The sequence below is a fragment of the Spermophilus citellus genome, assembly GCF_964194105.1.
Source record: "Spermophilus citellus genome assembly, chromosome: 2".
NCBI lineage: Eukaryota > Metazoa > Chordata > Mammalia > Rodentia > Sciuridae > Spermophilus > Spermophilus citellus.
This window is the reverse complement of record NC_138183.1, coordinates 158,667,059-158,680,638: the sequence shown is the minus strand read 5'-3', so window position 1 is coordinate 158,680,638 and position 13,580 is coordinate 158,667,059. Positions and strand designations below refer to the sequence as shown.

Sequence of the window (13,580 nt, the reverse complement as noted above, 5' to 3'; positions counted from 1 at the left end):
GTTTATTAAGCATCATGCATGTTGCTTAAGCCTGAGGAGATAAGGTGATGTGGAAATGTGCAAACTGTTGGTGAGGGTCTCAGCTAGGCCCCTCAGCTAGGTGAGGGTCTCAGCTAGCACCAGCTCCCCTCCCCAGCTCACTCCAGGGTCAGGACTCCCAGCTGTCCTCTCAGGCCCCCTGCGACAGCTGAAGCGTGTGCAGAGGAGGGGACTGGGGGTCTGGGTCAGGCGGCGTTGGTCACACCCTCATCACTGCACTCGGGGCCCCTGCTCCCTGCCCTCCCCGCAGAGGCTCCGCACTATTTTGGGTGGTGTAGACCCCGCCTCCGCCTCCAACTGAGCTCTAGCTCTCCGGGCAGCTGGAGGGGTCGCGTTGCGCCTGTTGGGGCCGCACCACAGAGCAGGACTGCTGCAGCGACTGCCGCCATGTCGGGCCGCTCAGTGCCACATGCCCACCCGGCCACCGCCGAGTACGAATTTGCCAACCCCAGCCGCCTGGGTGAGCAGCGCTTTGGCGAAGGTATGGGCCGGTCGCCACCCCAGTGCCTCCCACCCCCACTTCCCGATATTCTGGGCTGACCTCCCAAAGTTACTGGCTTCCACCCCACTTCAGGCTTAACTGAACTTCTGGGGCAAGCCATCTCCCACTCAGACTCCCCGCTCACCCCCCTTAACCAGGACTCTCTTCCCTCCCTACTGACCTCAGGACAGACATGGGGCCCTGCAGTGCTTTGATACCTGCATCTTTCCTTTCTTTGTGCGCTTCCCTGAGTCCCTTCTACCCACCAAATCCTGGCTTGGCTTCCCTGCTCCACTGCAGTTTCATTTCCTTTCAACATCTTCCCAGCTGCCTGCCTGGTTCCGCTTCCCTACTTTTGACTCCCCCTCCGGCTCTTCCCATTCCTGCAGCTCAGGATCTCTCATTTCACCCTTGTGCCCACCTTACCCTCCCTCATCCTGCCTCTTGCCTTCTCTCTCTGCCCTCAGGCCTACTTCCAGAAGAGATCCTGACCCCCACCCTCTACCATGGCTACTATGTCCGGCCTCGGGCCACCCAAGCTGGGGAGGGCAGCAGGGCAGGGGCCTCTGAGCTCAGGCTCAGTGAGGGCAAGTTCCAGGCATTTCTGGATGTGAGCCACTTTACCCCAGATGAGGTGACCGTGAGGACTGTGGACAACCTACTGGAGGTGTCTGCCAAGCATCCCCAGCGCCTGGACCGCCACGGCTTCGTGTCTCGAGAGTTCTGCCGCACCTATGTTCTACCTGCTGATGTTGACCCCTGGCGAGTCAAAGCTGCTCTCTCCCATGATGGCATCCTTAACCTGGAGGCACCACGAGGTGGCCGTCATTTGGAAACAGAGGTCAATGAGGTCTACATCTCCCTGCTCTCTGCACCTCCTGATCCAGAGGAAGAGGAGGAAGCAGCCAGAGTTGAGTCCTGACTGCCATAGACCCAGCACCCAGCAAGTCGCTTCTACCTCCGGAAGTGATTTGAGCAGCTGCCCACCACCCCAGAGGTAGCAGCATCCTTGGGGGAAGGGAAAGGTGCATGGTCCACAGTGTATGGTTTGGTCTTTTGGGGACGTGTTATAGCATTTGGTTTAGTTCTGGGTGGAACTGAATAAACCCAAATCTTGGGGCCTCGTTTGTGCTGCTCAGTATTCTGTGGCCTGGAAAATGGGATGGGTGGGAAGGAGGAGATCATAGCCAGCTAGACAAAAAGGTCCTGTTATATGTGCTCAACGTCACAGTTCCCTGAGCTCACACTTAGATGCTGAGATCACTGCCGGAAGCTAACACTGGCTCCAGATCAAATTCCTAATCATAATTTTCTCACAATGCAACAAAAGAGAGAGTGATCCTGGGAGGGAAAAGGGATATGCCATCCAAACAGCCCAGAGGGCACTGTCTGAGCTGGTGATTAGAGACACAAAAACAAGGGTCTCCAGACTGTCTGGCCCTTTTTGGGTAGGGGTTGGGAAAATGATTTTTGGCTGGGGAGAGTTGCCTAAAGCCCTGGAGTGAATGCTTTGTTTTTCCATACTAAGGTCTGTCCTCTGAAATGGTTTCTGATTCTGATGGTCTGAGTATGCATACATGGGCACAAAAGCCTCCACCGTTGTCACTGAACCCCACAGCCTCCTCATCCTCTGTACAAGGGAGGCCCATGTGAAGAAGCATTGTCTCAAAAAAAGGAATTACTGCATCACTTCACCTAATCCAAGACTAAATGCAGGGATCTAGGTCTCTTACTGTGTTGGTGGTTAGCAGGGAAGCGTCCCTTGTAAGTAAGGTCTTAAGGCTATGGGGATGGTGTGTTCAGGAAAGCCTGGGGGTCTATCCCCATACCTACTCTTTAATCAAGAGGTTGTGCATGTCTATGATTTGGGGAACATTAGAAGATTTCCTTGCCCCAGAGTGTATTTTTTCCAGATGGTGGTAGACACCTGAAATTCTTCCATTTAAGTGATTTTTCTTGACTTTTGGGGATAACAGACTGATTTGAAAATCTGATGAAACCGTAGATACTCTTCCAGAAAAAAGCACATGCTCCCAAATTTGACAATACTGTTTGAATAGTTTCACACAATTTTGGGGATCCATTCATACCCCTTTTAAGGATTGTGGATCCCCAGGATAAGAATCCTCACTTAAAGAATTCAATTATTGATTAAAGGACTGTCTTCCATTAAAGATCAAAATGCACTTAGAAGAAATAATATTATGTTCAACTGTTCATTCATCCATCGATCCATTCGTTCACTCAACAAATATTTATCAAACTCCGAGTAATGCACTATGGGGGATATACATTATAAATATGAATTATAAAAATGAAAATCTTTCTTATATACTCAGAAATCTTACCATGTAGTTGAGAAGAATAAAAAAAGAATTCTAGGGCTGGGGTTGTGACTCAGCGGTAGAGAACTCGCCTAGCACGCGTGAGGCCCTGGGTTCGATCCTTAGCACCACGTATAAATAAATAAATAAAATAAAAGGTATTGTGTCCAACTACAACTAAAAAAAAATTAAAAAAAAAAAAAAGAATTCTACTCAGACTTTAACCAGAATACCTTCATATTATTCTGGTATTTATTTATTTGGGGACTGAGGATTGAACCCAGGGCCTTATGCCCATTAAGTATGAAGGCATATGAACTCCACTATTACATATAATTATAATGCACAAAAAAAATATTTTTAAAAAAGCATGAACTCTACCACCAAGCTACATTCTCAGCTTTTGAGCTCTGCCTAAAGAAAAGGATTTCTTAAAAGAAAAAATTTAAAGTTATTAATCAACTTCTGGGATTTTTTTTCCCTTTTTCTTTTCTCATTATTGAAGATTGAACCCACTTCAGGCTTAACTGAAATCCATCTCCCACTCAGACTCCCCACTCACCCCCCTCAACCAGGGCTCTCTCTCCTTCCTACTGACCTCAGGACAGACATGAGGCCCTTACCCAATATGCAAGGTAAGCATATATTGGGTAAGCACCCTACCACTAAGTTACATCATTAGTCCTTTATATATTTTTTAAATATTTATTTTTTAGTTATAGTTGGACACAATACCTTTATTTTATTTACTTATTTTTATGTGGTGCTGAGGATTGAACCCAGGGCCTCACACATATTAGGCGAGTGCTCTACCGCTGAGCCACAACCCCAGCCGTAGCCCTTTATATTTTTATTTTATTTTGTGACAGTCTCCCTAAGTTGTCTGGGCTAGTCTCAAACTGGCCATCCTCCTGGAGTTGCTGGGATTATAGATGTATACCACCATGTCCAGCTTCTGGGGCAATTTGAATGACAGAGAACTTAGAACTTCATCAAGTAGACCACTCCATTTTCTTTTCGGACATAACTTATAAATTCTTCCTTCTGTTCCAAAATCTGCATTTGAGTAACTTCTGTCCATTGGTCTGTTTATGTCCAGAAAACAAATGCAATTATCTTTCACTTGAAAGTCCTTCAAATATTTAAATGTAAATCATATTGCTTTTTTTATGCATCCCTTTTCTGGGAAATTGTGCCTAGTTCTTTCAGCTATGCGTTATAGCACTTTCCATACCACATACTACACAGATTTTTTTTGAACACACTGCCATTTGACAGTGTAACTTGAAATTCAATATACAGACTTAAAATTATTATTCCAAGCATGGATTGACTAGTATACTAGAGATTTCAGTAGAATAATCAATAACCTTATTTATCACTCTATATTCCTATTAATATTGCTTAAAACACATCAGGTTTTCTGTCACAAATGCACTGTATGGAGTTTCTGGATATCTAAAAATCCTTTAGGTGATTTCCTGTAAATTACAGAAGAGGTTGTTGGAAAGGGACCAAATTATGGAAAGCTTCCATAACTGGAATTCTAAAACGGTCACCCTGGCATCCTCCTGCAATACCAGATACTTGGAAGGCTAAGGCAGGAGGATCATAAATTCAAGACCAGTCTGGACAACTCAGCAAGACCCTGTCTCAAAATAAATTAAAAGAACTGGGGGTGTATCACAGTTGTAGAGCACCCACGGGTTCAATCCCCAGAATATGAAAAAAAAAAAAAAAAGATGCTGGAATTCTATCACGTAGGTAACAGGAAATTACTGATAGTGTTTGTTTGTTTGTTGTTGTCATTGTTTTTTAGTTGTTGATAAACAGAATGCCTTTATTTTATTTACTTTTATGAGATATTGAGGATTGAACCCAGAGTCTCACACATGCTAAGCAAGCACTCTGCCACTGAGCTACAATCCCAGCCCTACTGATAGCTTTTGACTGGGGGGAGATGAGCAGGTAACAGGATGAAAAGAACATAGTTAATGGTAGACTACAAAATGGTCTGCAGGGCAGGAGCATGTGCAAAGATTGGGGCACAGGTAATAATATAAGATAATTACCGGAGAACAAGAAGCAATAATAATAACAACAGCTAAAACTTACTGAGAGCTTCTCATGTGTCAGGCCTTGAGCTAGTGTTTTACATACATATATCTCATTTAATCTTCACCACAATCCTATGAGGTTGTTATTCTTATCCACATGTTTCTAAGAAGATGGGGAGAAGTTCAGAGTCCAGGGTGCTCTGTGGAGTCCAGAGCTGAGGAAGACAATAAAGATGAGGTGAAAATACTGAAAACAAGATTTGTGGGCTTTATATACTTTTGTAGAGCTCATAATTTCAACAGAGGAATTTGCTTAGCTGCATCCTAGTTGCTAGAAAGTGGGGAATGAGTTTAACTTAGAGACAGAAGCCACAGCTGTGTGAAGATTTTGTAGTCCTGAAACTAGGGATGGGGAAGTTAGTGGTCAAGAAATGCTGAGACCATTCCAATCATAGAATCATCTGATTCTATACCAGAAAGCGGATTAGATGATAAATTTATTACCTCTGCTTTACAATCCTGAAAACCTAGTCTCTAAAAGCTTAAGTGATTTGCCCACATTAATTCCAATAGCAAGAGAGAATATAAAAGAAATCCATTTTCCTAAAATTCAGTTTCCAAGACACTCTAGTATTCAAACCCAGATTCTGGACAGAAATCATAAACAATTGGTACCAATTACCTTGGGAATGAAACTCAAATTTGAGAGGTGCTTGGCGAACATAGGGGAGACTCTACTATGGAGGCTATATTTCAAAGGCAGCGTGATCTAGTGGAAAAACTTTCCTAAGGAAATGCAGAGTCCTTTTCTATCTCAGGTTTCTTTTTTATTTGAAGCTGGAAGCTCAAAGTTCATGGTTTCACTAAAAGAAACCTCAAATCCCGAAGGTGAGATAGCTGTCACCTGGAGCCCTGTATGTTGTTCTACTCTTGGCTGGGAACAGTCACCTGGGAATCATTCCAGCAGGTGACTTCCAAAGTCCAACCTGCTAGGTTGAAATCTGACACTGACAGAGACTCCCTAGGAGCTGCCACGGAAAGCTAAACCAGGAACCAGGAAATGCACAAGCCTCTTTATGTTGGAAAACAGCTGTGTTCCCCGGGAGACCATACGCCATGGGAAACCAGCTCTGCTGCAGGGGAAGCTGGTGAGTAGGGTGGAAGGGCAGAGGGTATCTATCATCTCTGTTGGTATATGTGGGGAATCAGAGAGGCTGGAGATAGTGCCTCCCACTGCCACCTTCCTCAGCCTGGTACCTCCTGGTCCCCACACCAGAGCAGCATCTCCTTCCCACTTACTCCTTTCAGGAGACCTTAGAAAAGACAGCAATACCCCACTCCAGTGTCCTTAGCAGGGCTGGACATGGTGAATTGGCATTGTTTTTCTTTGTTCTCTTTCTTCCTTTTCCCTTCTCTCCTATGCCTCCTTCCCCGGGTAATAACAATAGTTGTAGCATTTGAGAGCTTTCTATGCCAGGCACTCTACAGTTTCATCTAATTTTCCCAACACTTCTATGAGTAAGTGGTCTTACCCCTCCTCCCACTATATAGCCAGCCAAAAGCTGAGGCTCAGAGAGGTAAGAAGTTAACTTTCTGGCCCTGTGACATGGCCAGAAGCAGGTAAAGCAAGGTTCCAACCCAAGCCTGCCTGATTTCACAACCCATTCTTCCACCACTAGTAATCACAGATCAAGCAGATCAACTTTAGAAAAATGTCTGTTTAAAAGGGAGGAAGTGGAAAGGAGAATATCCATGGAATATATGAATATAACTTTCATACTTATTTGCTATGTGATCTTAGGCAAATCCTTTAATTTCTCTGTGCAAAATATAGATTAACATAACTCTTATTGTTTAGATCACTGTTTTGTTTTGAAGAGCAAAGGATATAGTATATGTGAAAACCTCATACTAAGTTATTTGTGGTATTGTAGCTGTTCTTTTGCAGAATTTTCACCATAAACTCCAAGACCTAATACTGACCACTGTCATTCTGTAGTCAGCACTAATATTAAGGATGTCTTGTTGATTAAAAAAAAAATCCCTATATTTAAAGAGACAAGCAAGGTACATTGGAAAGCAAATAGGACTTAGGGTCAGTACATTGGATTCAAGTCCTATCCGTACTAATTATTTATTTTCCTTTATTAAATAAATATTTATTGAACATTCTATATATACTGGGCACAGTGATAGATGCAGAAGACACTAAAAAAAAAAAAAGAAAATAAATTTGATCCTTGCCTTCTTGAATAAGTTACCAAAGTTATAAGGCCTTAGTTGACCCATCTATAAAACGGGAACAAAAGTATGTGTCTTCCAGAATGTTGTTATCACTGAAAACAAACAAACAAACAAAACACTCTTTAACATATATAGCAAATTAGAATAAATTTTAAAAATAAATAAATTAATTTAATAAAAAACACTATTTTTTTAAATATTTATTTTTTAGGTGTAGATGGACACAACACAATGCCTTTATTTTCATGTGGTGCTGAGGATCGAACCTGGGTCCTGCCCATGCTAGACAAGTGCTCTACCGCTGAGCCACAATCCCAGCCCCAAAAAAACACTCTTTAAAATAGTGAGATGTCTATAAAACAGGACATCTGGTAGACAGAACAGCTTCTAGAGAAGGGGATATAACATCTCATTCACTCCCCATCTTCCCAAGTGTTTATGTTCTTTATTACTGGTTTGTTCATTTCTGATGGTGGTAATTATTGATAGTCATCTTAGCTTCGCTATTGATGCTCATTGTAGACAGGAATGTGCGTAGTATCTTACATTCACTATTTTATTTAATCCTTACAATAGTCCCATGTTTAGATTCTTTCTTTCCTCCCCCTACCCTCTGCTTTCTCCTCCCTCTCTTCTTCTCCTCCATATTCTTTTTTTTTTAATATTTATTTTTTTTTAGTTTTCGGATACAACATCTTTATTTTATTTTTATGTGGTGCTGAGGATCTCCGCGCATACCAGGCTACCGCCCGACCCATTGCTTGAGCCACATCCCCAGCCCCTCCTCCATATTCTTTATTGAATTCAAGGGGGGTCTACTACTGAGTTACAACCCCAGCCTTTTTTATTTTTTATTTTGAGATAGGGTCTCACAAAATTGCTCATGCTGGCCTTTAACTTGGGATCTTCTCTTGCCTAGGCCTCTTGAGTTACTGGGATTACAGATGTGCACCACTGTGCCCAGCCCCATGATGTTTAGATTCTAATATCATCCTCATTAATGCTCAAATAGAAGACTAGAGAAGTTCAAAAACTTCTGAAGTCTTACAGCTAACCTGACCAGTCAGTCTAAAACTCATTCTAGAGACACTTTGACAGACATTCTAACCAAATCTATTTTTGTTCCTATTAAAATATTAATAGGATCAGATAAAAATGGTTCTGTTTCTAGTTATCTCAATAAACCTTCAAAGACTTAATGATACTATGACAAGTGAAGATTTTTATTTTACTTATTTATTTACTTACTTACTTACAGTGGTGCTGGGGATTGAACCAGGGCCTTGCACATGCTAGGCAAGCACTCTACCAACTGAACTATATCCCCAGCCCAAAGATTTTTATTTTAAAATATTCTTTGTTGTTGTTTTTTTTCAGATTATAAAAGTAATAGTTAAGCTGAGTGTGGTGGTGCATGCCTGTAATCCCAGAGGCTAGGGAGGCAGAGGCAGGAGGATCACAAGTTCAAAGCCAGCTTCAGCAATTTAGTGAGGCCTTAAGCAACTCAGTGAGACCCTGTCTCTAAATAAAATATAGAAAAGGGCTGGGAATGTGGCTCAGTGTTTAAGTACCCCTGGGTTTAATCTCCAGTACAAAAAAAAAAAAAAAAGTAATAAACATTCATTACAGAAAATTTAGAAAGTAACCAAGAAAAGAAAATGAGGGGCTGGGGTTGTGGCTCAGTGGTAGAGCACTCACCTAGCACATGCGAGACACTGAGTTTGATCCTCAGCACCACATAAAAATAAATAAAATAAAGGTATTGTGTCCAACTACAACTAAAAAAAATTAAAAAAAAAAAGAAAATGAAAATCAATTTAAAAATAAATAAAAATCAATAAGGCACCCACTCTCCCCTGAGGTACATCCCCAGCCCTTTTTATTTTTTATTTTGAGACAGGTCTTGCTCAGTTTCCCAAGTTGACCTCAAGTTTACTATCATGCCTCAACAGCTGGAGTTCTGGAATTACAGGCATGTGTCACTGTGCCCAGCTTCTTATCTTTTTATTAACTTAATAAAAAGTAAAATTTTCATGCTATTAAGTGTTCTCCCGACATCCTTTTTAAAGTGATTACATGAATTTCCATTGACTGGGGCTGGGGTGTAGTTCAGTGGTAGACCATTTGCCTAGCATGTGTGAGGCACTGGGTTCGATCCTTAATACCACATAAATAAATAAAATAAAGTCATGCTTTCCATCTACAACTATGTAAATAACTTTTTTTCTTTTGTTAAAGGTAGACTTTTTTAATATTTAGTTTTTAGTTTTAAGTGGACACAATATCTTTATTTTATTTTTATGTGGTGCTGAGAATCGAACCCAGTGCCTCACGCATGCTAAGCGAGCATGCTACCACTTCAGCCACATCCCCAGCCCCCCAATTTTTTTTCCATTGACTGGATATACCATTTATTTGGTCAGTAACCAAATATTGAACTTAATGGTGTTTTCTATTTTTTGAAATTATAAACAATGCTACAAAGAGTAGCCATATTTGCACATGGAGTATTATTTATTATGATATAGAATTGCTATATTTAAGGCTTTTCATACTTATTTCCAATTGCATTTTGGAAGGATTGAGCCTACTACAACTGTGAGTGCCCATTTAGTTTCCTGAACTCTGATGTAAAAATAAATTGTCACCTATTAACACTCTGGGTTGTATCCAAGCACTGTGCAATATCCAATTTGGAAAGAGGCTCTGTTTACTAAAATTGGTTAGCCCTAGTCATTTTGTTTGTTTACTTATTTATTTTTGCAGTATTGAGGATTAAACCCAGAGGCACTCTGCCCCTGAGCTTCCTTCTAGCCCCCCCCTTTTTTTTGAGTTGGGGTCTCTCTAAGTTTCCCAGACTGCCCTCAAACTTGTCACCTCAGCCTCCCAATTAGCTAGAATTGCAGGTGTATGCTACTGCACCTGGCTAGTCATGTCTTTTGGAATTGATGTTTTTTCTATCCATTTAAATAGAAATAACTAGGAAAGCAGTAAGACAAGGGGCAAGGAATTAGGCGATTCTCTGGCTTCTAGGATAAGACTATTAGTGGGCAGTTGTAACACAAAACAAAAACTGAAGCGGTAGAGGAGGAAGTTGAAAGAGAGAAGTTGTTTTTTCTGCTGAACCACTTACTTGTAGCATTTGGATGAAGTGTAACTGCTCTCAACTCAGTAGGCATCAAAACCAAAAATCACACCAAAACCCAGACCTCTATCAAAAGTATAAGGAAAAATCCTGATTTTTTTCTACAATAGTACAGTCAACATAATTTAGAAGTCTGTCTCCTCTCTTTCTTTTCAATTAGCAAAAGAAGGAAACTCCCTGGGGAGAGGAGAAATCAGACAGACAAATAGGGTCGGCTGTGGTGAGATTTGGAAATGTACTAGCAAGAAAAAGCATCCGAGTAAGTCCAAAACTATTCAGCCTATTTCCTCAGACAAGGGTTTTTTCTTTGGGTATCAAACCGTTGACAACTACATAGACCCACTGGCTGCTCTGGGGACCCTAGGGACTCAGAAATTAATATTAGAAGTCTGTCCTGCAGTGAGGGCAAGCTAGCTGAGTCACTCACCAAATTCAGTGCTCCCTGTGCTGAAGACAAAGTACTCCAAATGACATTAAAGGTTAAACATCTTTCGCTTTCTGTTAATTAAAAGCAAGGACAGGGAAGCCAGTAGGGAGGTCACTTATTGGAAAAGGACTTTGAGGGGTCCTAACTAATTAGCTCTGACAGCTTTTATGACTCCTAGAATGAAAGTCTCAAGTTGGTAAAGACCCTGAAAAAAAAAAATAGTACAGAAGAAGAAGCAAGAGGGTCTCTGGATCCAGGAATATCCCATTATTTGGCAGGTTTCCCTTACCCTCTGCTGGGATTAGCTTGTTAGACAGTCCCAGAATAGCCCTCAAGCCAGCAACATCCCTGGCATGTAGTGCTGGTTGCTTAAAGCTGTATTTTGGGTTTGGTTATGTCAGTTGTACCACTCTACCTTCCAGAACCATCCATCTGGGAGAGGTACCCTTGAGAAATGCTTTCAGGCTGAACCTGGCTCAGGATGAATTTTTAGGGAATGTTACAGAGACCACAGAACAAGTAATGAAAGAAGGGAGGTCAGAGCTCTTGCACATAGGTGATCTGTTTTTCCTATCACAGGAGCTGCCCATCAACTTTCCAGAAGAAAAAGAAAAAAGGTAACTTTGAGGGAAAGCCCTGGGTAGAGCAAATTAGAGGAGACAAGACAAATGATATCTTAGGAAAGGGCATAAGGGGTGGGGCTGGGGATATAGCTCAGTTGGTAGAATGTTTGCCTCACATGCATATGGCCCTGGGTTCAATCCCCAGCACCACACACACACACTAAAAAAATAATAATTATAATAAAAAAATAATAAAGGAAAGGGCATAAGGGTAAAAAAGACAAGTGGCCTTGGATGCAAAAAAAGGAAGATAATACACCAAAGAGAATCTTTAATTTGCTGGGTTCAAGAGTAGCCCTGAGTCTGTGGATCTTATTTCTTTTATATTATCTCAGAGTGGCAGGTTGGGGCACCCATTCTTTCATTCATTTAGTAAATATCACGGAGCATTTATATTGAATGTGAGCCACTCTGTGAGGTGGAGGCAGAGAAGCACAAGAAGGGCACGTGGTCTCAGCCCTGGAAGAGCTGAAAATCAAGTTTGAGAGGTAGACTCATGTAAACAAATAATGATAATATTATCTATTTGTGCTGTAATAGATACTCACTCATGTGAAAGATACAGAAAGGAGAAAGAGAGAGACTTGATTGAAAGTGGCCCACTGATGTGACTGAGCACTAAACTACCACATAGTAGTCAGTCTGTTTACTAATTTGTCTGTCCCAGTAGTCTCTAAGCTCCCTGAAGCAGTAGAAACCGCCTCCTCATGCTTCTATCCCTAAAACGTGGCACAGAGTCTCAACATATATTTATGAAACTATGTCAGGGGCTGGGGAAAATGAGGATGGAAGATATTATGACCAGATTGTGAAAAAGCCAGATGGTATACCCTGCGAAGGAGTTCAGATGTAGGAACAACAGAAGTGAAAGAATTGGGAATGGAGACAGGAAGGGTAGAAGCCCCCCACAGTAGTTAACTAATGATGGAAAAGGGCGGTCTCAGAAGAAACAGAGAATGGAGTTAAGTTGGATTTCTTCCCTGCAGGGAGCCAAGCAAGACGCACATTGAAGAAGCAGCAACAACAGCTGCAGCAGAATTGCACAAAGGTAATAACAGGCATCGCCTCTTGGGACTACTCAGACATGGGATCCCAGTACTTATCTTTTTTACCCTGGGACAAACACATCTCAGTCATCTGTAGAATTTGCTGGTTCTGCTTAGCTTCCATTGTCCCTAAGGAGCAAAGTAAAGGGACCTCAGTCTAGTTTGCTCTGCACTGGTGGTGAGGGGGCAAAACCAAGCCAAGCATCATCTTTAATTCTGCTAATTCCTTGCAGGACCATGAAATAAGAGGACACATGTATGAGCAGGTGTTACAGCAGCCTAAATCTCAAAAGAGGAATCAAGACCTCAAGTTGGAGGAGAGCAACTTACATTATGCAGACATTCAAGTGAACAGTCTTACCCAAACACGCTCTGCCAGTGAAGTGAAACACTGGTATTTAGAAAATGCTACAGAGTATGCTACCCTTTGCTTCCCCCAGGCCACACCTCGATATGACAGCAAGAATGGGACTCTGGTGTGAGCCTCCGGAGCAAGAACAGTTTCCATCTTTTTACCACTACTCCTGTGGGGAGAATCCACTGCTTTGGGGAATGAGTGGCCCAGGGATGTTAGCCACATTTTAATCTTAAAGAGCTCCAGAGCCCTTTGGAATTATGGATGTCTCCAGCCTCTCTCCTAGGCTTCTTATTTGCCATTGTTAGCTTGGAGTTATGAGTAGGTTAGTTATGGGTGAAAGAGTTCCACAAAAAAAATGGTTAAGTGGACTGTGCAGGAAGCTAGGCCCTTGACTCCTAACATTGCTCCGGCTAGTGCGGAAAAAAACAGGCTCACGATGAGCTGATTGCGTTAAGTTTTATTTAATGGTATCACTTTTATACACCTTAAACTCCAAAGTTGAAGAGGGGGTGCTCTGGAAAACCATTCTGAGCTTTTGCATACAGCCTCCAGGGCTGGCTTGGGCACTTCTCTCAGTGGCGGCGGGATCAAGGGTCCCACACCTAGGGAGATAAATGGGGGCGTGCGCTGAGGCACGGAAGAAGCTTTCTCCAACCACTGGCCACGGGAACTTCAAGTCACCAAACAGCGTGGAGAAACCCGGAAACTCTTCTTGGCTGAACTGGTAGCTATTGCTCCGTGGAGCCGCTAAATCAATAAACAGCGTGAGGAACAGGCCTGATCCGTTTTCTGGGGCGGGGTTTTGAAGCGGGTCCCCGCCCAGCATAAAATTCAAC

The 13,580-nt window shown here is 42.3% G+C and overlaps 2 protein-coding genes across 9 annotated transcripts; both read left to right on the top strand.

Moving 5' to 3' along the window:
- The first annotated feature begins 309 nt into the window (after positions 1–309).
- HSPB2 (heat shock protein family B (small) member 2) lies at positions 310–1,641 on the top strand. Of its 2 annotated transcripts, none has more exons than XM_081263463.1 (2): positions 310–499; positions 988–1,641. In XM_081263463.1, exons 1-2 carry the CDS (start codon positions 427–429, stop codon positions 1,440–1,442), a joined length of 528 nt encoding a protein of 175 aa, XP_081119589.1. In that variant the 5' UTR covers positions 310–426; the 3' UTR covers positions 1,443–1,641. The 2 variants fall into 2 exon arrangements, with proteins under 2 accessions (XP_081119589.1, XP_081119588.1); XM_081263462.1 differs by having other exon boundaries at positions 314–520.
- On the top strand, positions 1,379–13,518 carry LOC308631918 (uncharacterized protein C11orf52). Of its 7 annotated transcripts, none has more exons than XM_081263473.1 (6): positions 1,379–1,517; positions 5,916–6,049; positions 10,451–10,549; positions 11,297–11,333; positions 12,325–12,388; positions 12,620–13,518. In XM_081263473.1, the coding sequence occupies exons 2-6, from the start codon at positions 5,962–5,964 to the stop codon at positions 12,866–12,868; spliced, it is 537 nt and encodes a 178-aa protein (XP_081119599.1). In that variant the 5' UTR covers positions 1,379–1,517; positions 5,916–5,961; the 3' UTR covers positions 12,869–13,518. The 7 variants fall into 7 exon arrangements, with proteins under 7 accessions (XP_081119599.1, XP_081119597.1, XP_081119602.1 ...); XM_081263471.1 differs by having other exon boundaries at positions 1,381–1,517; positions 5,927–6,049; XM_081263472.1 differs by having other exon boundaries at positions 1,429–1,517; positions 5,866–6,049.
- The last annotated feature ends 62 nt before the right edge of the window (positions 13,519–13,580 follow it).

Excerpts from the sequence above, each read along its gene's own strand:
- LOC308631918 (XM_081263473.1), top strand. The coding sequence starts at position 5,962 with ATGCACAAGCCTCTTTATGTTGGAAAACAGCTGTGTTCCCCGGGAGAC. Across the intron at positions 6,050-10,450 it reads CTCTGCTGCAGGGGAAGCTG|CAAAAGAAGGAAACTCCCTG; the intron begins GTGAGTAGGGTG and ends CTTTTCAATTAG. Across the intron at positions 12,389-12,619 it reads TGCAGCAGAATTGCACAAAG|GACCATGAAATAAGAGGACA; the intron begins GTAATAACAGGC and ends AATTCCTTGCAG.
- HSPB2 (XM_081263462.1), top strand. The coding sequence starts at position 427 with ATGTCGGGCCGCTCAGTGCCACATGCCCACCCGGCCACCGCCGAGTAC. Across the intron at positions 521-987 it reads TGAGCAGCGCTTTGGCGAAG|GCCTACTTCCAGAAGAGATC; the intron begins GTATGGGCCGGT and ends CTCTGCCCTCAG.